The 23,815-nt window shown below is 37.5% G+C and overlaps 1 protein-coding gene across 2 annotated transcripts; it reads left to right on the top strand.

Annotated features, from left to right (window-relative positions):
• The first annotated feature begins 1,124 nt into the window (after positions 1 to 1,124).
• Positions 1,125 to 23,504, top strand: rnf144ab (ring finger protein 144ab). 2 transcript variants are annotated; one of them, XM_007260833.4, is made up of 10 exons: positions 1,125 to 1,386; positions 4,655 to 4,748; positions 8,596 to 8,751; positions 13,135 to 13,288; positions 14,611 to 14,715; positions 14,872 to 14,932; positions 16,455 to 16,665; positions 17,864 to 18,011; positions 19,154 to 19,243; positions 21,284 to 23,504. In XM_007260833.4, the coding sequence occupies exons 3-10, from the start codon at positions 8,705 to 8,707 to the stop codon at positions 21,413 to 21,415; spliced, it is 948 nt and encodes a 315-aa protein (XP_007260895.3). In that variant the 5' UTR covers positions 1,125 to 1,386; positions 4,655 to 4,748; positions 8,596 to 8,704; the 3' UTR covers positions 21,416 to 23,504. The 2 variants fall into 2 exon arrangements, with proteins under 2 accessions (XP_007260895.3, XP_007260896.3); XM_007260834.4 differs by lacking the exon at positions 4,655 to 4,748.
• The last annotated feature ends 311 nt before the right edge of the window (positions 23,505 to 23,815 follow it).

A 23,815-nucleotide genomic window follows, 5' to 3' on the forward strand; every position in this document is an offset into this window, starting at 1 on the left:
TGATTCCCCTTTTGTCCAGCAGAGGTCGCTTTAGAGTCATTAAATTAATACTGGGCCTCTTGGGCCTCAAAACATTAAAAATGAGAAAATGTTCCACCGTGTTGTGCAGCTTGGCATGGAAAGAATAATGTCTTAGTATATGTTAGCTTCTTATAGTGTCTTTTAATGTCCTTTATCATAGTTAAGTGTCTTTTAGCGGGATTTGTTTACATCTTTTAGTGTTTTTTAGTGTCTTTATTGTCTTTTTGTGACTTTTAGCGTTTTTTGGCGGGTTTTTCTTTTGCGTTTTAGCACCTTTTAGCATTTTTGGTGTTTTTAGCGCCTTATACTATCTATTATTGTTTTTTTTTTTTTTTTGCTTTTTAGTTTCTTTTACTATCTTTTAATGCTTCTTTTTTTGCATTTTCAGCATAGTTTAGCATCTTTTAGCATTTTTGTGTTTTTAGAGTCTTTTACTACCTTTTAGCATTTTTTTGTGTTTTTAAGCATCGCTGCTGCTCAGAACTTGTGGCTTCCATGTTCTTCTGTTTCTATTCATCTCGAATAATCACAGCACTGTGTGATTAATTAGTTTATTTTTTATCAATTGACAGCCTACTAACATTTATTACATTTATTAATTATCATGGTATTTTTCTATGACAGGTAAACTTTATATTAGCTTAGTATGGAGACATTATGTGAAATATTATTAAAATTAACTTTTTAATATTATTAACAGTTAAAGTATGCAGTAGTGTCTTCCTTTTAAATGCAATGTTTTTTTTTTTTATAATTTACTTATAATTATTATTGAACCAATTAAAATAAATCTTAATCAGGCGGCACTGGGGACGAGTCTAAAAGCTCAGCCTCACACATCAAATACAATTTTAAATATAATTTAAAATGGCAAAATGTACAAAAAGGACTTTAAAGTGAAGGAACAGCTATATACTGGCACGATATTGATTATTATATATTATACTGATACTGAGATCTCTGAGAACAGCGGGGGGCTGTAGGTTCATTGGTGGTCCAGCAGGGGGAGATCTGTAACCGCGCGGTCTGTATTATCAGAGCAGCGGGTGTAGTTCTGTGTCAGAGCGCCGCGCTGCAGCAGCGCCCCCTGCCGGCCGGACTGAGAGGTGCGCTGTGGGATCGCTCGCTGGTTCATAGTCAGTCGAATGGCGCTGCTCCAGAGAGTCACAGCGAGCAGCTGACTCTCAGCAGAGCTTCTCTGGGCTCCAGCTGTACAGATCTTCCGAGAGCCGCCGCTGTACTGATACAGATCCTGCAGGAGGAGCAGCAGCGGATCCAGGACCTCCTCTCCCTCTCTCTGTCTCTCTCTCTGACTCTGAACAGCACAGACCGCGCTGAGGAGCCGAGTCTCTCCTCCACACCGAGGTAAGACCCACCGGGCCACCGCTGAGGAAAATACAGCACAACTAGATCAGTATTACCTTTATTACAGCTTTAATAAAGTGTAAAATAGCTGCTGGAACTCAGGAATCTCCTCCAGAGCCTCTAAACCAGACCTTCAGTGTGTTTAAAGACACAACAACAGGTAGCAGCTCAGTATCTGCTCTGATTATCTCAGATATGTCTCAGCTGGGCTAACTAATTAATAAGTAACGTTAGTGACGTTAGTGTTATTGACTTATCGTACAATATATGGACATAAACTCAGTAAAGAAACACCTGAGTACTGCACAGAGTGTTTACCTAAGCTTATTAACCCAGCAGAGCTCAGACCCATTTCTGAATACTGATACCAAAATTCAGTTTTGAATCAGATAAATTCAGCGAGCAGCTTATTCATTATTTATTTTATTGTGAAAACATAGACTGTAAATATGTTAAGATAAAAATCCTGATGTAACACAAATAACACAATTTCTAACAATAACTTGTATTCCAACATCATACTAGAAATAGAAATCATGTCAGCACTGAATAAGTTATATGGAGCATAATACGTTTAATTTAAGCATTTGAATGGATAACATGTTTGAAACGGACCTGCATAATAAAAACACACTGTTAAAATTAGCTAGTTTATCTCTAGTTTGTCTAGTTTAGCGCAATAATTTAGCAATAACCCAGCACTCCTACAGTCTGTAAATAAGGTGAGAAGAATGGACACAGGTTCACACTCTGTGCTGTAAGGTGGATTATTTAAGATATGTATAGGTATATGTATTTCAAATTTAATGTCTAAAAGTTCTGAGCAATAAAAAGTTTATTTTTTGAAAATTGACCACCTTAGATTCTGAACAACACAGGGTATGTTAAGATTGAGCTGATCATAACAAAGCTAAACATTCAGTGTGACCAGGTTTGATTGACCAGCTTGACCAGAAAGGCCCTGGTTGACCAGCATGATCAAGTTGGTCAACCAATATGATAGGACTGGTTGATCAGCATAGACAAAATCACCAAGCTGGTCAACCACAACGATCAGACATGTCCCAAATTAAATGCACTCTACACTATGCTGGTCAAAAGCTGGTTAACTTGTTTGCTAACCAGTATAGGGAAAGTTTCCTTCCGGTTGACCATCTTTTTATCACATTGACCATCAAAGACCAGCTTAAACCACAAGATACCAGCTACCAGCAAAAAAAAGCTTGTCTTGAGCTGTAAAGGCTCAGTAGTCAAGTTTTTAATGGAATAGGAATGATTTTCCTTTACGATACAAATTTGAATAAATATTGTACATGGAGATTTTTACCTCTGCTTCTATTCTCCTGAGAATAAAGCTTTGCATAAATGAATGAATTGCTGCTAGATGTTTATTCAGTGCAGACTCCCCTCATTTTAGCTCAATAAAGAGTCAGCAGTTGTGGATTGTTTTTGCTTGATAGTTCAATCCATCCCAAATTTGCTAGTCCAGTCTGCACTGCTATAGATGCAGGACTGGCTTTCTAAAATTACTGCTTGCAAATCCCAAATGAGTCCAGTGGTTTCTGTATCCTTTTATAAACAAGGGATACTGCACTATACTGAAATTTTGTAGTGATCCCCATTTGGTGCTGTATAGGGCCAGCATCTCTACTGGCTTGGATGAACAGTTCAAGCAATAATACTTTAGGGCCTTAACATTATTTAGAAGTTTTTAGACATTTAAAGCTTCTTTACACACAGGACTGGTCAATATAAAACTTGTTATAGTTATTTGAATAGATTAATTTACATTATATTATTAGTCATGGTATTATTAATCAATTATATAAATAATATGATAATTTATTTAAATTCTTCCCACATTACTACTTAATACTGTGGATAATGCCAGTACTTCTAGAATACTGACCAACTGCATGTAACATTTTGGCCAATCACACACATCAATTAATGTTCTACTAAATTTTAAGAGGACATAAAGTTCTGTATATTACTAAAAAGGTTGTTTGATTCAACAATGGTGGACCTATTTAAGAGGTTCTTCATCATAAAGAAACAAATATTCATCAATTCAAATTGTCAGGCTGTTTGGTTTGTTATGCATCAAAGACTTTTAAACAAGAAGTCTTAAAAAAGACTCTTTTTAAACTGTGTATAACTGTGGCCTGCTCTTAAAATCTGCCTTTCCTGCATAGTTTGCCTCCAACCCTAACTGACTGCACCTGATCCAACAAATTACTCTCTGATAGAAGTTCCTAAATGGCTAAATTGTGTATCTTTTGTCTGATTTTGTCTGGAGTTGAAAGGTGAAAGGTAGATCCTCACACCCTAATCCTGATTTCAGTAAGATCCGCACACAGTGGGACAGTAATGGTGTAGTTAGGACCTAGTGATGTCCTGAAGCCCACTGCCACACCAGGCCCACACAGAGCCCCATTAGAGTCACCATAATGCAGCTGGACTGATCTGAATGTGCCTTTCATGAGAAGCACTGGGGCTTCTTGCATCCGGGACATACTGTGCCTGCCAGACCCCAGTCTTTCTTCTACGTGCACACACATAGAAGTTTGTTTTTGTATTTTGTGAGGATGTGGTCTTTTTTCTATAATGTGTATTATAAATGAGATTTTACACACAGACACACACGCACACACAGGCATTCACTCAAACAAACAAGTATTATAGTGTACCTCTAAACCTGGCCCTCACCTCAGACTGACATGATGTTCTTGTCTTGATACATTACTCAACAGTATGCTTCACTGTGTGTACTGTAGATATCAACAGGTTTTATTACAAGCATAATTAGTCCTAATTGGTGATATTATTGATTATACCATAATTATTTCCGACCCTGCAATGTTATTTGCTGAGAGACATTTTATGAGTGACATTATCAGCTGGTAATGCACTGTAACCGAAGCTCTCCATGTATTACTCCGCCACATACAGGTAACTTAGCAACGATGCAGCTCTTACAAACCAAATACAACCAAACGTGATATCATTATACACCACTGGGAGCCGCTGGATCCCATAGATACAGTGCAGAAACGCCATGTCTCCAATAGGCTGCACAGGCAAAGACGCGGTCCACACAAATAATTAAGCCCAGCGATTAAAAAATATGCATTATTACACACATTATCAGCCACCAATATCAGGTTACGAGTTGTTATTAAAATAAAAGCTTAAGTGTATATATTTTTCAGTTAATATGGGGTATTTTAAGCTGGATGTAAAATAGGGAACCCTTGTAATTCCGCAGGTCTTGCCGCTGGGGGGAGCCGAAGTAAACAAACTTCAAACGAGCGCTGGACTTTAATCTACACAGATTTCTCTCATGAAAACTGTTTATGTGGGTGAGTAAAGCTCTTATGTTTATTTACAGTGAGCTTAGATTTCCACAATTTTGACTGAAATGGCCGATAATAGAGGCCACCACGCTAACCTAGCAACAACGCAGCTCTTACAGCACAGCTACAAACAGAGCAGCAATGGAACTATTTTAACTTGCAGAGTGTTTATAACCAAACAGATCATATTTTCTCGTCCTCTTTAACTCAAAATCTTTTAAATAACAGTGATTAATGAAACCGTGGTATAACTGCAATAATACACTTGAGGCTTGTGCATGTAATATTGGCACTGCTGTGCTGATCTACCAATCTGCCAATCATCTATACTCATTTGTTTAAAAGTGCTATTTTGAATTAAATTTAATTAAACTTCTAAAATTGTAATACCATGATAGGTTTCATGTACTGTGGCAACAGAAAAGTAATTCCTCAAAGGAAATTATTAGGATTCTCTAATTAACAAAATGTGTGCATGTGGAACCATGACACCTCCCAGTTTCAGTGGATATTTATAGCCTGGTTAAATGGTTCTATTATGGAACATGTGCTGTAGATGGCTAAGAACCTTTACAAAAAGGTGTTCCACTATTGTGTATTAATAAACCATGTTCCAGTACTGTATATATTACTAGCAAGGACATTTTGTCCTGTAAATCTACAAAAACACTTGATATGGTAATAACACCCAAATATAGTAAACTGTTATACTGACCTAATGGCTTTTATACAGAACCAGAATTGATGGACTGACTAAAAATAGGTTAGAACACAAATACATCAAATTTATCAGTTAGCTTCAATGTGTATCAACTACAAAAAGAGCATTTTCAGCAAATAGAAGTTTTCATAAATTATGAGCTGAAGGAAAACAGTGTAATCCACAGCTATGAATCAGACTGTTTATCTACTTTCTTCTGGATGGCTAATCTGCCCACTGGAGTCACAGACTTCTTTAGCATGTAGATTAGCCTACTTTGTTTTGCACTAAATTTGTTTGTGCCAAAGAATCTAATCAGGTTAATCATTGCTTTTCATGCCATTACAAAAATGTAACTACCACAATAATATTTAAGGTGGTGTATGATTTCGTCTTAGTATAATCTCAAAAAGATGAAATAATTGATTTGTTATTATTTTGAGGCTTATATGATTATATCTTATCACTGTCATGCAATCAGCTAACTGGTCAGATTATATCTCTTTCATGAAATATGTGAAATACAGTGTGATCACTGAATATGTTTATCTCATTCAGTGTATGTGGCTCTCAGTTCTTTTCAGTAAGCTATGAATGGCCTATCTCTTGCAAGTGTGTATTGGGTGCATGTTACAATAATCACCCTAAAGCACCAAGTGATTTATATTTCATGTGTTTAATCTCAGCATTTAATATTACATAACTGTTACATAAGATTAGCATGCAAAGAGCTGTTCTCCATGGCTTGTTTGTTGTAAACACTACTGATGCCAGAGCTATGGGGTTAGCGTGGCTAGCACTGAAAAAACACCATATGTTTGCTGACCAGTCACAGGAAGTTGAGCTGTTTCCTTAGGCAGAGCTGACTTCCTGTGCGTAGATTGCGTTCTGGAAATAACCCTGTGCTGCCCTAAGAAAGCAGACAGTTCAGCTACATGAGCTCTTTAGTTATGCTCTCGTCATTGGTGCAGATTGAGTAGAAAATCCAAGAATTAAAGGACAGTGATAAAAGAATATATCACAAGTATAAGATATGCCTCTAAGGATACGGCAGACTCTTTGTGTCCTTAAAGCTTTTGACAAACAATTAAAGTTTTTTAGCTGAAGTCTGTTTGTGCTCAACATTAATACAGATTAATTACATTGGTTATATGAGCTTAATGCACATTAACAGCCCAAAAATACAGCCACAAACTACAAAATCAATGCTTAAAATCACTCATTTGTATGCCTACAAGACGCCAGGGCAGCCAAAGCATTAAGTACACACAAAAACTCACCAGTCAGGTGGCCTAGTATTGTTAATTAGTTTCACATTAAATGGCAGCCTTTAAAAGGGCTTTTTAATATGATATGACCCAATATTTTCCTCATTTACCGTTGCAATTCCATGATAGTTAGTTAACTATTGAACTAATCCAGCATGCGCTCCGTTTTACACTAAGCAGTGGGTAGCCCCTTCAGCACAGCGCCGAGAAGGGGTTAGACAGTCATGGCTCCGCCCTCAGAGTGAAAATCATGAATCTGATTGGTTGGATTGTCCTGCAACTTTGCTAATATACTCATTACTACACCCTTCTCAAAATCGGGAGAAGGGTCACGCAGACACAAGGGGGCAAAAGCCATTTTAAAAAGCTTTGATTGGATAAAACCGCTGTCAGTCAGATAAGAGTCCAATAGAAACTGGAAAACGCAGATTAATTATTTGAATTAGTTGCTGTTTTTTTTTTTTTTGTTGTTAATTTATAAAATATATGCGTATAGTTTACAATACCTATGATATATATTTCCTGATTAAATATTATGTAATGATTTACATGCACCTATTGTCACCCCTTCTCTGAAGGCCTCACTGCACACCACTGGAATCCAGTATATGTGACTCTCAGCACTTCTTCATAAGCTATGAGTGGCCTGTGCCTTGCAAGTGTGTTTTGTGCCTTCTTTCTGTACACTTTTCATGCATATTTGTGCTCATTCTCAAAAATCTTACAGACATGGACAAAGCATAGCTGTACCTCTCGAAATTATGTGGGCATAGTAACCAATATGGACCACATGGACAACAAAGAAGAAACTCTTCCTGAAAAGAAAGTTGTTTACAACAGAAATGTTTGTCTGAATTGCCCTCTAGTGGAGATATTGCTTAACGTCTATACCAAGTTAAAGTATGCCGGTAGTATGTGATCAGTAACAGATACACAATTTAAAACAGACAATATTAATTGCCAAACAAAAAAAAGAGTGTAAATGAGCCCTTAAACCTACCTATAAGGTGCTTTAAGGCAGCCACCTACGTGAATGACTACCACTCTCTGATACTGATGATCAATTTAAATTAGCTTTTTTATTATTATTATTCGCTTAAAAAGGTCTTTGTTTCCCTGACAGAACACACTGTGATTACTCACTTGGATAAAACACATACATAAATAAGAATGCTGTTTTTAGACTGCAGCTCAGCGTTCAACCCTATTGTTCACAACTTAAACTCAGCTCAAAGCTTATAGACAAGGATCCAAACCACACCTCTTTTCAGCTGATTTCTAGGGATCCTGATTAAAGCCCAAATGTGGTATAAATAAGAAGCTACAGGAACCACCTTCCTTTATAAATCAATGGAGCTGAGTTCTACAGTCATAAAATAGTATCATACAGAGACTCTCACAGGCTTCTTTACTGTCTGGTATAGCTGCTGCACCACCTGTAAGCACAGGTCCCTTCAGAGACTGGTGAGGACACCAGAGTCCATTATGGAAAGCATGATAATGATGCTTGAGGAAAACCATTACATTCAGTTTGGACAGTACTCTGCATACAGTCGGTTCACCATACTGTGATCAGGTAAACAGTAAAGAAGCACCCTCTCCTGTAGAAACAGTCTAAAGAACAGTTCCTACACACAGGTTACTATTCTACTGAACAAGTTGTGAAATTCTGTATTTATTTCAGTACCCCGAGCCTCACTACAAACATTGTAGTGCATAAAAAAAGAATATATATATATTTAAACATCTGATTTGATCCTGTCAGGTTGAAGGAAAATAATCCATATCTTCAATTACATAAAAAAAATTGGTCTCAGCACACACTGACTCTGTCACTGACTCTGTCTAATAGTTATTTCACCTCCTAATTCTTTCTCTTGAACAGATGGCTTTGTTGGCACCTGGTAAAAGGCAGGTGATGTAATGGATGCAGCGCTCTCTGCCAGGCCAGAATCACCCCTGCTGTCTGCTGAACTCCACTGAGATCGGTTCTGATGAGTCACATTACAAGCACTGCCCCACATGTAGTGATGCAAGATTGGTAAGTTAAGATTAATGCCACATTTTGATGCACTGAACATTTTAAGTACTGTAGAAATCCCTCTGTATTCATCAAGAATATGTCAGTAATTATAAAAATTATTAATAGGATTATTCTCTACTTTAGTGTCTAACAAAATAAACTAAATTTTAAAATAGAATTCAGCTTCCTGAACCTAAAGGTTTACTATTAAATTGTGGTTGTGTCGATCTGGTTATTTCTTATACAGTTTTTGTGTTTGTATGAATAATACAGATGCACAGTTTAGATTAGATTGTTTTCGTATCGTATTGTTATCTTATATCCCTGTCTCACTAACCTACCTGGCCATTTAGCTCCCAGTTTTTTTAACACACTGTAGTCAAGACCCTTTGCTTTGTGTGTGTGTATGTGTGTGTGCACAGTGTTGTCATTTTTCAACTGCTGATGTGAAATGTGAAATACCTGTTTTAAAGTGAGGCTAGTTCTGTAGATCATTTTAGACCCTTTTATTCCTGCATAAAAATGTAAAGACGTACTTAATTTTACTTTTACATCAGTCTCTTATCAAGGTGGTGTGCAGCTTGAGGAGACTGTAGCCAGCTGAGAAAAGCTGAGAGGAATCAAAATATGTGTTGAGGAGTGGTCAAAGTCCTGAGCTGATCCTATATTAGATGCAGTGTCTAAATCTTAAATAAGCAGTTCATGACAAAAAAATACATCTAAACGGAAGACATTGTTCTAAGACCATTGAGCTTAAATTACTCCACAACAACAAGAAATTATAAGCAATGTTAATTGCAGTTATTACTGTTAAAGATGCCACAATGTCACACATTATAGATTGTTAGGAGTGAAGCTAATGTGACATACACAGTTAAAAAAAAAACAAGAATTTACAAAGACTTTTTTTTATGGCATGTAGTTAATGGTTTGAAATCTGACATTGGAGGGTTAAAAGGTTGCTGCTCACTTTTTATCATGCTCATCAGGTTATATTATAGTCACACCCAGAGCCCCTCAATGAGCTAAATGTGCTTTAAAGCTTTTAAGATCCAAAGAACCTGCTCACCTCTTCTCATCTTTCTTCTCCATGGTCATATCATGTTAGTGAATTCTGAGAGAATATGAGTTATGCAAGAGTTCACAAAGTGAAAGGCTTGTGTTACTGCACGCAGGACCGTGAACTCTAAGTGAACCGAGATGATGAGGGGAAAAAAATCCCCCTTGGGTTGCAGAAGCTTCTCAGCAATAAGAACGCTGATTTTCTCTGAGAAGCCCTTCCCCTCCGAATGTTCCACTGTGATAACATCTGTATTAATAGGGCAGTTATTTGATAGCAGCACTGCAGTGTTCACTTGTTTGCCAGATCCAGCCCAGTGACTTGGAGAGTCTAGATAATGAAGCATTCAGGGCTTTGTTGCCCTTGCAGTCCTGTAGTGTCCTGCTGATCTGAATGTATCACATGCACCTAGAATGTGCAGAAAAAGAAGTCCATGTAATTCAAGATGCTTTTATCGTAATTGAATATTTAGTCGGACTGAAAGAGGGCTAAATCTATGACGCATTTTGTGACACTAAGCATGTCCACCTTTATTGAGGTAATTAAGTAATCAGGTTTCTTAAATCTAGGCATGGCCGACATGTGTTCAATTCGTGATTAGCTTGTGTGGGAGGAACATGCAGCTTCTGCTTTGTGTTGATTATTGGCTGCTGCTTTAAAGAGCTGTGTGAATGTGCTTTTCCAGCTGACATTCAATACAGCTGATTAAATGTTTCCCCAGTTACCCTCTAAGATCCTCTGTGATCCTTGGCTTGAACGCAGGGTTCTAGAAAGAACAGTAATTTGTATGGGTCTAAAGGTACACAGAACTCAGGGATCGAGTCACAGCACAGTTTGGACTTGAAATTAATTCAATACAGGGAAAAATCTTTTGATTTAGATTTTGGATAAAATAAGTAGTAAATCTATGAAAATACAACACTTGTAATAATACATTTGTCACATAAATAATAAACATTTTGGATCATTCTGATAAATTTCAATACAACATAAAGTGAACACGAGTTAATAATTTAATTATCATTCCCCAAAATCACATTTCCAAGTTGAATACATTGCCCACATCTGGGCTCACAACTCTTTGGCTGTCTAGTGTAAACCACATTCTCTGAATCTGATCTCTCCATCAGAAAACCCTGAAGAAGAATTTTGATCTGATTTGATTTAAAGCTCAAGAGCAGTTGGGTTATGTAGCTGTACAATGAACCGAAGCACATAAGCAATCTCATGCTGAGTTTATAAAATTGACCATACCAAATGCACTTATTTAAAACAATAAAATCATATCCAAGCAACAGAGCTTTAAAAGCAACCAATTTAAAAGCACAGTTTTTTTGTAATCAATTTTTTATTGGAAGTGTTAACAGATGATAACAGATGTTACAATATAGTACATTACAAACATATAATGTTTTACTATACCTTTTAAATCCCATCCACGTCCACCCTGCCCTGCTCACGTCCACCCTGCCCCGCCCACGCCCACCAGGTCCCGCCTACATCCACCCTTTCCCGCCCACATCCACCCCACCCTTTCCCGCCCACATCCACCCCACCCTTTCCCGCCCACATCCACCACACCCTGCCCACATGCACCCTACTCCACCACTTCCACAAGCATCCCTCCCCACCCAACCACCACACTTATACACATGCAATTAACTGTCAATGTTAGACTTAAATAGAAACAGCTATCCATTCATCAAAGTGATTTTTTTAATGATGTTTATACTAAGAGATACAATGAGTCATATAAAATATATAAACCTACATAAGCCATTTATTACTACTACTTCTACTATTACTACTACATTACATAACAGCCAATAAAGTAGAAAAATAAATGTATCAGATATTATATCGATAGTGTTGAGTATGTCACCGATTTTACATTGTTTTTTTTAAATGATGAGCATTTAAATCAAGGCAGTGTAATGCTAGATTGAGATCTTGTAAACAGTTACAAATAAATAGATGAGCCAGAGACTGGGCTGAATGGAGATCTGTCTAATTAGGAATTAACCTAGATAGATTATAAATAGATCTCCCGTAAGCCTTTGATATGACTTATGTAATTTCACTCATATTCACTTGATTGGTTTAAACGAAATCTGTCTGCGTCTCTCACTTGTCTAACTGTATCAGCTTTATTCCCATTCATTCCCAATCTGCAGTATTAGCTGCATTAGTGCTACCAGTAGTTGTTGTGCAGGTGTTACTGCAGCTCTGTTCCTTTAATTTGGTCACTGCCCCTAAGAACTCTGTTATTTTTTGTTTTGTTTTGTTTTGTTTGTTTTGTTTTTTTACCTATTTGCCATATTTGAAAGTGACTTGCAAAAGTATTTATACCCCTTCTACTTTTTACATTTTGTCACCTCACAGCCACAAACTTAAATTTATTTTATTGTGATTTTAAGTGATAGATAAACACAAAATGGCACACAATTGTGAAGTGGAACGAAAATTATCCATGTTTTTCTTTTTTTTTTTAATCTGAAAAATGTGCAAAAAAGTGCAAAAAAATTCAGCCCCCTTACATCAATACTTAATTAAGCCACCTGTCTTTACCAGCTTTGCAGAGATTTTTGCAGTTTTCATGTCTTGCCACAGATTTTAAATGAGATTTAGGTCAGGACTTTGACTGAGCCATTCTAACACATGAATATTCATTTATCTAATCTATCTTATTCTAATGTGGCCTCATGCTGTATGTTCTTCACAGATAAGGTGTATTTACACTGAGACTGAATTATACACAGCTGGACTCTAATTAAGCAACTTCTGAAGACAACTGATTGTACTGGATTTTATTTAGAGTGTTCAGATCAAAGGGGGCTGAATACTGATTTTAATTTGATTACAATTTTGAAAACCATGTAGCATTTTCTTTCCACTTTACAATTATGTGCTACTTTGTGTTGGTCTATTATGTAAAATCTCCATAAAATACATTTAAGTTTGTGGTTGTACGTTCAATAGGTATGAATACTTTTGCAAGCCACTGTATAGGTGGCCAAAATTTAGAGAGAAAATGCAGAATTTATTATTCTGTTAAGTCAAAAACTCCTCTTATGAATGATAAAGCATAATTTACTTGCCCATAACCAATTAGTTATTAGTAAAGACCACTCAGATTATCTTGTTTGAATTCCATAATGAAACCGAGCATTACTGAATCCAGGAGTCCATTGTCCTTGTGAAAATTTCATATTTCACATTGCATAATCACATGCCATAGTCAGGAGGTGCTCATACATTATTAAATTAGAGATTGGCCTGTTCGGCATGGGAGTGCAATCTGCATGAATAGAACATGAGAGCTTCCTGTCTCTGTGTTTCAGCTTCTCAGATCCAGACGCTATGACCAGCTCTCACTGCACCCCCAACCCAGACAGAGCAATGGTGCCCCTGCTGCCCTGCAAGCTCTGTCTTGGAGAGTTTCCTCTGGAGAAAATGACCAGCATCTCCCAGTGCCAGTGTGTCTTCTGCAGCCTGGTGAGGAGCTTTACTAATGTACTGTATTTTTTCTGTACTGATAACAGTGATTGATGCAAGCCTGTTTAAGATTGAGCTTACATAGCTCTATACACTCACCGACCACTTTATTAAGTACACCTTGCTTCTACCGGGTTGGACCCACTTTTGCCTTCAGAACTGCCTTAATCCTTAGCATAGATTCAACAAGGTACTGGTAACATTCCTTAGATAATCTAGTCCATATTGACATGATAGCATCACGCAGTTGCTGCAGATTTGTCGGCTGCACATCCATGATGCGAATCTCCCGTTCCACCACATCCCAAAGGTGCTCTATTGGATTGAGAGCTGGTGACTGTGGAGGCCATTCGAGTACACTGAACTCGTTGTCGTGTTTAAGAAACCAGTCTGAGATGGTTCGTGCTTTAAGAAAGGTTATATCATCCTTCTTAAAGTAGCTATCAGAAGATAGTACACTGTGTTTATAAAGGGATAGACGTCGTCAGCAACAATACTCAGGTAGGCTGTGGCCTTGACACGATGCTCAATTGGTACTAATATGGCAGGAAAATATCCCCCACAGCATTGCACCATCACCACCAGCCTGGTATGTCTTCTGCTGCTGTAGCTGATCCGGGTTCGATGTGTTGTGTGTTCAGAGATGCTCTTCTGCAGACCTCGTTTGTAACGAGTGGTTATTTGATTTACTGTTGATTTTCTATCAGCTGGAATCAGTCTGATCATTCTCCTCTGATCTCTGGCATCAACAAGTCATTTGCTCCCACAGAACTGTATCAGCTCACTGGATATTTTCTCTTTTTCATTCTCTCTAAACCCTTAGAATTTGTGCGTAAAAATCTCAGTAAATCAGCAGTTTCTGAAATACTCAGACCAGCCTGTCTGACACCAATGCCACGTTCAAAGTTACTTAAATCAAATTTCTTCCACATTATGATGCTCGGTTTGAACTGCAGCAGACCGTCTTGGCCATACCTAAATGCACCGCACTGCTGCCATGTGATTGGCTGTTTCAACATTGGCGTTAATGAGCAGTTGGACAGGTGTACCTAATAAAGTAGCCGGTGAGTGTATATTGTCAATATTGTGACAAACCCTAGTTCCTGCAAAATGTTCAAGTGTAAGGTCATTAGGCCATTAGGTCAGTTTAATGTGATGCACTTGCCTGAATGAGGTCTGAATGGGATTTGAAGCAACAACCATCCTAATCCTGATAAAGCCCTATCAGACATTAGGTTACAATGCACTGTGTTCCAGCTGAAATGATTAGTCTCAGTGTAAAGTATTTGGCTGCTACTCACGGACATGACCATCTCTTCCAGTGCTTAAAGCAGTATGTGGAGCTGCTGATCAGAGAGGGCCTGGAAACAGGCATCAGCTGTCCAGACTCTGCCTGTCCGAATCAGGGCCAGTTACAGGAGATTGAGGTACAACTGACTGTAGTTGTGATACATATGAATATACACTGTCAATCACTTCTGCATTAGTTCATTCTAAGAATAATTTATTATAAACATATAACATTAATTATACTAACTCTATCTGTTTGTTTCTCTCTATCTGTGTCTCTATCTCAACTAAAGATTGAAGCTATGGTGACTGCAGATGTCATGCAGCGGTACAAGAGGCTACAGTTTGAGCGAGGTGATGTTTCCTATCAGTCTCCTCTATCATGTCAAGTTTACATTAGGACTACCAATCTCAACATATTCTATACCCACTCATGTAGGTTAGTTGCTAATTGCTTGTGTTGCAGCTGTTTTTTTTAGTGTCACTTCATTTTCCCGCCTTTTGTTGCTTCCTTCTTAACTTTTTTAAAGATATTCCAGCTATCAAGTTCTAAATGAGTTTGTGTTTTTCATGAAATGGTAAAAAAATTCTCAGATGATATATAAATAATTGCCTTCTGGTTTTATTTACACTCATTTACTTTTTACGCAGTGTACCAACTATTTTGAAATTGGGTTTGTACGATTTGGCTTGCAAAAGTATCCATTTTCACATTTCACATTGTAACACATAATTGTAAAGCAGAATAAAAATGATACTTTTCAATATTTTTTATAAAATAAAAATCAGAAAAGTGTCACGTATTCATCCCCTTTACTCTGAAACTCCTAAATAAAATCCAGTTCAATTAGTTGACTTCAGAAGTCACTTAATTAGCTAATAGAGTCAAGCTGTGTACAGTTTAGTCTCAGTATAAACATACCTGTTCTGTAAAGTCCTCAGTGGTTTGTTAGAGAACATACAGCCAGAGCTACAGTGGAATGGTTTAGATAAAAGGATATTCATGTGTTAGAATGGCCTAGTCAAAGTCCAGACCTAAATCCCATTGAGCTTCTGTGGAGAGACATGGAAATTGCTGTTCACAGACTCTCTCCGTCCAACCTGGCTGAGCTTGAGCTGTTTTGCAAAAAAGAACTAACAAAAACCTCAGTCTCTAGATGTGCAAAGCTGGTGGAGACATACCCCATTTTCATTCCACTTTACAAATCGGTTATGTTGTGTTGGTCCAATAAGTCTTAATAAAATGCATTTAAAATTGTGGTTGTAAGGTGACAAAACTTAAAAAAAGGTACAATGGATTTGCGAGCCACTGTATTTAATTACTTAAGAAATGCTTTCAAAAGTTAATTATACAAATCATCGTATGCACAGTAAATGGTAATAATCGTGACCAGCAGTGTCTGTGCAAGAATTACAATTTTAAAAATATTTTTCTTTCGTAACATTATTGCTATACCACACAGCATGTTAGAAGTACTACGCATCATACAATATATAGTAGAATCTATTAGTATAATTTCAAGATGGATGTAATATAGGTTACTCCTGAATTGATCTTTTGGGAGAGAGGATTGGAGTCTTGGATTGCAGGCTCCTCTGTGTGCTCTCTCTGAAACCTCTGTATCCAAGTGGCTCCCCTGAGTGCAGTGAAGAACAAGAAGCCTTTTCACTGTCTTTGTATTTGTGTTTCTGTTTTGCTAGATTTTTCCCCTGAAGGGAAACAAATACCAAATCCATCATTCTTGAATACTGTAAAACAGTGCTTGACACGTTAAACCAAAGTATTAACTGGAACAAGGATGTTTAAACAGAAATAATATCATTTTAGTTGAAAGCCTTTAAAGGGGCTAACACCTCCTCTCTGCCTGCTTTACAGAGGTTCTGCTGGACCCCTGTCGGACCTGGTGCCCATCCTCATCATGCCAGGCTGTGTGCCAGCTGAAAGAAGCGGAGGTGCGCGTGCCTCAGCTGGTGCAGTGCCCCCTGTGCAGCCTGCGCTTCTGCTCTTCCTGCCGGGGAGACTGGCACACAGGGCAGGCCTGCCGCAGCAGTCTGCCCATCATCACTTTCCTACCTGGAGAGAATGGGTAAATACTCCCGAGTAGAGCTCAGCAAATCAGTAATAACTAAAAAAAATGTTTAAAAAAAAAGATCAGAAATGTAGTATTATACTCAATATATATTAATTTTATTGAGACCTGCCAATATATATATAATATATATATATATATACACGTATTTCTAGCCTCACCACTGATGTTCATTGCACATCAGTTGTCACAATTTCAGTTTACGAGCTGTAGAATTGAAGGCCCCACATTACAAATGAAACATCGTTCTTGAGTGTTAAATTTATTTGAGGTATTGTTTTTATTACACCCTTCAGAGAGAGTGTTATTGAATCAGTTTTGTTGGGTTTTAACCAATATCCTACTGATCTTAAATCTTTTATTTGGCTGTATAAAGAGGTTGAGGAAGAGAGGATGCACTCTCTTATAGGTGTTATTCATCCAGCTGCAGTGAACTACAATCAACCCAGAGCTAGTCAGTGGACCTCATTTTTAGGCCAAATATAAAAAGGGTCTGATTTGATGGGCTCCAAGTGGTCCAGAAGACTAAGGCATTATCACTATGATGAGGAGACTGCTGATTGCCATCAGCAACCAAAGATAGCTGTCTTTGTGTGGGTAGATGTCAGTCAGCACAAGGCATTTGTGAGCTGATATATCTGAGCCGAGTCGCTGCGCTTTCCTCCCAGAGTGCTGACTACCCTGTGATGCTGCATCAGCAGCAGCTTAAAAAGACGCATAGTACAGGAATCCACATAAATTTGACTGGTTACATCACAACATTAGTTCTGCCTGCTCCAACAAAGCTACATAGTTAAATTTCTGGCATGCTGAGCTTAGAGTAATAATGATAGAGACACTATTCTCCCTTTTAAGTCAATGGAGCATCAATATGATTTTGAATATGTTATTTCAAGGTTTAAATGCTAGTTATGCTTTTATACTGTTTGGAGCACTGCTGTGCATTATATTCGGATGTATCATATGCCATGTTTGACCAGTATGCTGAAAAGGGATCTGTATCACAAATCAGGCTTCTTCTTTTTTTTTTTTTTTTTAAATACATGTGATCACTGCACTGTTATCTGGTCTTAATATGATACCTTGTTTGGTTCTAAGACAAACAATGCTTTTGAAACTGTTCAGAATCTGTTATGAATGGCCTTTCTGTTCCAGTAGTACAGTCTTTCTTTCTCTCTCTTTTCTCTCTCTCTAGTTCCATTTGTAAGAGTGAAGAGGACGAGGCTCCTATAAAGCGCTGTCCGAAATGTAAAGTGTACATAGAGAGAGACGAGGGCTGCGCCCAGATGATGTGTAAGAACTGCAAACATGCATTCTGCTGGTACTGCCTGGAATCATTGGATGTAAGTCATACTGACCACCAATCATGCTGCTCTTGGCCATTCTTTAATATCTTTACATTAAGTTCCTAATCACTTGTCATAGGCCTGATAGTATATTAACTATTTTAATATGAAAATAATGCAGAGTCAAGACCACCTCCTCTTTCCAACACTCACTAAACATCTTATCAGCTTCACTGATCAAATTGCAGCACTTTGTAGTTCTGTAATTACAGACTGTGGTGCCTCTGTTTCTCTGCATACTTTGTTATTCTCCTCTCACCCTGTGTTTAAAACTCCAGCAGCACTGCTGTGTCTGATTCACTCATAGCAGCACAACACTATGACTAAATACTAAATACTCATACACCACTATGCCAGTGTTGCTGCAGTAATAAGAATTACGCACCACCCAAATAATAACTGCTCTGTGGTGTTCCTGTGGGGGCCTGACCAATATAGAACAGAATGAAAGGAGAATAATGAATCACACATTGAAACAGAAGGATTAAAGTCTCTCATTATAGATCTGCAAAGTGGCCCTCACATTTTGTCAATATTTGATTTTATATTTTCATAGGAGAACACAGATAGATAGATAGATAGATAGATAGATAGATAGATAGATAGATAGATAGATAGATAGATAGATAGATAGATAGATAGATAGATAGATAGATAGATAGATAGATAGATAGATAGATAGATAGATAGATAGATAGATAGAAAGAAAGAAAGAAAGAAAGAAAGAAAGAAAGAAAGAACATCTACCAGTTCTGTGATGTTGTCATGGAGGAGTAATAGATAATTCCAGTGGCAACCTGTGAAGCTATAGTGAATGCCATGCCCAAGTGGTGGCCACTAAAAATAATGACAGTATAGACACAATATGGCCATTTTCACTTAGGGGTGTACTCACTTTTGTCGCCAGCAGTTTAGACATTTGTTGCTGTGTCCTCATATAACTCAACACACAGCCATTAGTGTACACTGTTATACAAGCTGTACACTGACTGCATTGCATTGTAGTCACAAAGTGTCATATCTTCAGTGTTTTCCAATAAAAAAGATAATACAATATTTACAAAAAGTTAAATTGGTTTTCTGTGATTTGACTTCTGTTATACTCAGCTTGGTTCTTCTGATTGTCTTTGTTTTTCTAGGATGACTTCTTATTGATCCATTATGACAAAGGACCATGTCGGAATAAACTGGGTCATTCCAGAGCCTCTGTCATCTGGCATCGGACACAGGTATACACAGTGCACATTTATTTGACCTAACGTCATTATATGTAGTATACGGCTATAGACAGTACACAGGTATATGCAGTATACAGCTATAGACAGTACACAGGTATATGCAGTATTATGCAGCTATAGACAGTACACAGGTATATGCAGTATTATGCAGCTATAGACAGTACACAGGTATATGCAGTATTATGCAGCTATAGACAGTACACAGGTATATGCAGTATACAGCTATAGACAGTACACAGATATATGAAGTTTACAGCTAGAGACAATACACTGATGTATGCAGTTTACAGCAATCTTAAGTGTGTTAATATGCAGTATTTTGGTAGCAGACAGTGCAGGATATAACACTCAGTAGTAGAACTGTAGCCTGCCTGGCGTTAGCGGCTCAGCCACAGGGATCAGTAGCACAGAGGAAGACAGGGCAGTTTTCACACAGAGGATTTAGTCCTTTAATCCTCATCCTCCCCTCATTGCCTAGCTTTCTAAAATAAGCATTGCTGAGGGTGAGTGTGCGTATGTACGTGCATATGTGCATACATGCATGTGCATCCTTGTAGGTCCTGCAGAACTGTTGATAAAGAATTAGTTTTTACATAGTATCTATAAATATATTATGTGTCTGTTTCAGAAATGTGCTAAATGTGTAATCACCTGAAGTGCAAGCAACCGACCCACACACGCAATGTTATACATGCACACATAGGGTCAGTTTCCCAAACAGGAATTTAGCTTTTTCTGAGATTATATTTTCATTTTAATGGAAAATACAGCTCTGAAAAAAATCAAGAGACCACTTCAGTTTCTGAATCAGTTTCTCTAATTTTGCTATTTATAGGTTTATGTTTGAGTAAAATGAACAATGTTGTTTTATTCTATAAACTACGGACAATATTTATCCCAAATTCTAAATAAAAATATTGTCATTTAGAGCATTTATTTGCAGAAAATGAGAAATGACTGAAATAACAAAAAAGATGCAGAGCTTTCAGATCTCAAATAATGCAAAAAAATAAAGTTCATATTCATAAAGTTATAAGAGGTCAGAAATCAATATTTGGTGGGAAAACCCTGGTTTTTAATCACAGTTTTCATGCATCTTGGCATGTTCTGCTTTTGGATAACTTTATGCCACTACTGGTGCAAAAACCCAAGCAGTTCAGCTTGGTTTGATGGCTTGTGATCATCCATCTTCCTCTTGATTATATTCCAGAGGTTCTCAATTTGGTAAAATCGAAGAAACTCATCATTTTTAAGTGGTCTCTTATTTTTTTCCAAAGCTGTGTCTACTTTAAATGCTGTAACTGTCTGGAAAACTGGCCCTTAGAATCCTCTGATTTATTATGTTTAAGCTACTCATGTTATTTATCATGCTTGGAATCAAACCTTGCATTACTGACTTCATTATCACACTGCCAAGACAGATCAAAACAGAGGTCTGTGAGAGGCAACTGTGTGTTTGTGTTTGTGTGTGTTTGCGTGTGTGTTTGCGTGTGTGTTTGTGTGTGTTTGTGTGTTTGTGTCTGTCTCTATGGGTGATCTCAATTATCAAGCCTTTAGTGCCCCCTTGTGGTGTGCAGTGTTCTGGTCCATCTCTGGCTACATTCATCACAAGCTTTTTTTTTTACTGCTAAAATTTTCTGTTTACAGTGGTATGAAAAAGTTTGGGAACCCCTGATAGTTTTCATGATTTTCTTTTATAAATCATTGGTTGCTCAGTTCAGTTAAATATATAATTTAGCAGATGAACACAGATTTACAAATCTGTGTAATACGTTTTTTTGTATTTTCCACTTTGATGTTACTTTTTTGTTATTTTGATGGTTGTTGATTCATTTATATTAATTCAAAAAGACACTTTTTGACAAGCCATAAACTGAATCTTTGATTCTAATCACAGAAAAATATAGCCAACAAACTGCTACAGATGGTACAAATAGCCAAACAAAAGGAAAAAAAACATTTTTGATTTAAAAACACAGGTTTTGAAATGACAGTGATGTATGTAACTCTCTTCTCTATATCTGGTTGCAGGTTGTGGGGATTTTTGCTGGCTTTGGTTTGCTGCTGCTGGTGGCCTCCCCATTCCTGCTTGTGGCCACACCTTTCGTCCTATGCTGCAAATGCAAATGTGGCCGAAGAGATGACGACCCCTTACCCACTTAGAGGTCCATCATCAGCTCTGATTCAGATTCCTCTGAAACTCAGCAAAATGAGTTTTACCCTACCTGTGCTCTGGGGAACTCTTTTGGCTGGACTCTTACAGGCACTTAATCGCACTGGAGGTGCATCTACTGTGGGTTGATGCTGAGAGAGACTGCAGTCTAAAGGAACATTAGAACAGCCTCTAAAAAAGACAGCAGGAGTCTGGGATTTACACCATTTACAGTTCGGATGGAAATAAAAGGAGGAGACTTTCAGAGCGTAAGAGTGTAACACCGTGAGCTCAGTTCACAGTGTCTGAAGATGTATACTTTTGCTTCGTTGTGGCTAGAATTCCTTGACAGATGGACACAGCCATGAAAGCTGACTAAGAACTTTGTTGGTCAAAGTTTTCAATCAGAAAATTAAGCTAAAGCTGAAACAAAAGCTGTAAAAAATATAAGCCATAAATTGGGCTTTTTTTCGAAGATGGATTTTATTTTCTGTGTAGCAAGCCAAATAACCTGATCAGTCCACGTTTGCTGCAAAACTGCAAAATAACATTTGGACTTACTTATGTCCTTTCATTTTTGACTTTTTGAAGCTGTAGCACCACCTTTGTTCTTGTTATAAGTAGCACCCACTTTTTGTCTCATGACTTGCTGCTTTCCAGACTCTGTCTTCCATTTGATGCTGGTTAGCAAGAACATTTCAGAGATTGCAAAAATGGCCTGTTGAGAGCCTGTTATAGACCACTTGAAGGCCTATCATAGCTGGGGGAAAGATGTAGGGTGATTTAGCCTAATGTGGGACACCTAAGCTTTATGTCTTCTAGGGGTGGGCGATGTGGTCCTAAAATAATAGCACGATATTTCATGGTATTTTTGCGATAACAATACTCTTGGCGATATGACAAAATACTGAATAGCAAAAATTATTTCAAGAATACACTATTGCAACAAAATGAAAATTAAATTTTACTATTGCATACAATATGATGTTGCACACCTCTAACTGAGATATTAAAAAAATATTTTATCAGATTTGTAACAGAAGTCAATGATCCAGAATGTCACGATACTAATAACGCACATCAAATATCTCTATATATCCAGGATTAAAGTAAAATAAACGATACTGGGCAGTTATAATATATAAAATAGTAGATAGTAGCTATATAATGGAAAATGTGAACAGTGTGAGTTTTTCTTTTGCTAAAAACAGCAAAAAAAATTAGTGCTCTGATGTGATAATTAGGGGATATTTCAGGGTGTAATATCATTCACGATATTCAAAAATGTTGACAATATTATTGCGTATGATATGCTATAGCACACCCCACACCAAATGTATTTTTCAAATAAATCAGTAAATAAGTAAAATAATTAACTAAGTTAAAATACTCTATAATCTTGGATTAGGGTGGAGCAATCTTCAAACAGGAAGCACCCTAAACTCAAAAATGTCCCACATCAGGATAATTCTCACTACAGAAATTTACTATAAAGATGCCAAATGCCTTTTCCACCACATGTATCACTGTTTATCACAATTCAGTCATGTAAACATATCAGAGTGTCCTCACACTGAAACCTATCCTAGCTGTGGTAAATGTGATGATAATGGTAAAATGTACAGTTGCATTGTTTTTGGTTGTTCTCTCTGTCCTTTTGCTAATCATAGTTTGTTTTAAAGCATTTTCTGCTGCATGTTCTGATCCTGTCTCGCACTGAAAGCTTTATTCTCTGACCTAGACATGGTGACCTGTAGTAACCCTACCAACCAGGTGGGTTCAGGGTAATCAGGTCAGCAGAGTATAACTACTCGCTTTACCAGGTGACCTTTTTTGTGTAGAATTTGTACAACTGTCCTTCTTTGCCAAATGCAGTGTTAAAGCCTATTTTTTGGCCATTTCCAGGCACATACTCACAGTTAATAATACCGCCTCAGTCTGTTAGTCTAATGTGGTTCTGACCTTTTTGGCAGTGAAACATGCCTTTCTGTTTCCCTGTGTCTCATTCAGCAAGTGCAGCAACTATATTCTATAGTGATACTGTGCATAATGTGAACTCACACTTCTGTTGTTGTTTATAAATATTAGTATTGAAATGTCCTGGTCCTGTTTTCAGTCTGTATTAGCTGTCAATTTATTTATGTTTATGACTTGTTGAAATACACTGCCGAGCCAAAAACCATGTTATACCAGTTTATAAATTCATCTTGTTACCTAAGGGGATATCTTGGAAATACCCAAACCTGTATAAGCTGTGAGGTTGTATCTTATGAGGGAGTGTGAGCAAACACTGGCCAGTAGGATTATGGCAAGGCAGTGTAAATTACTGGAGTTGGAGCAAAGCATTTAACAGTCCTCGATCCATAAGGTCACATGTACTGGAACTACATTATAAAAGGGTTTACTACCTG

Source organism: Astyanax mexicanus, chromosome 1 (assembly GCF_023375975.1).
Source record: "Astyanax mexicanus isolate ESR-SI-001 chromosome 1, AstMex3_surface, whole genome shotgun sequence".
In the NCBI taxonomy this organism is placed as follows: domain Eukaryota; kingdom Metazoa; phylum Chordata; class Actinopteri; order Characiformes; family Acestrorhamphidae; genus Astyanax; species Astyanax mexicanus.

What these genes read in the sequence shown, in the direction of transcription:
- rnf144ab (XM_007260833.4), top strand. Translation starts at nt 8,705, where the DNA reads ATGAGTCACATTACAAGCACTGCCCCACATGTAGTGATGCAAGATTG. An exon ending in GCCAGTTACAGGAGATTGAG is followed by an intron (nt 14,716 to 14,871) that starts GTACAACTGACT and finishes TCTCAACTAAAG; the next exon opens with ATTGAAGCTATGGTGACTGC. An exon ending in TCATCTGGCATCGGACACAG is followed by an intron (nt 19,244 to 21,283) that starts GTATACACAGTG and finishes ATCTGGTTGCAG; the next exon opens with GTTGTGGGGATTTTTGCTGG.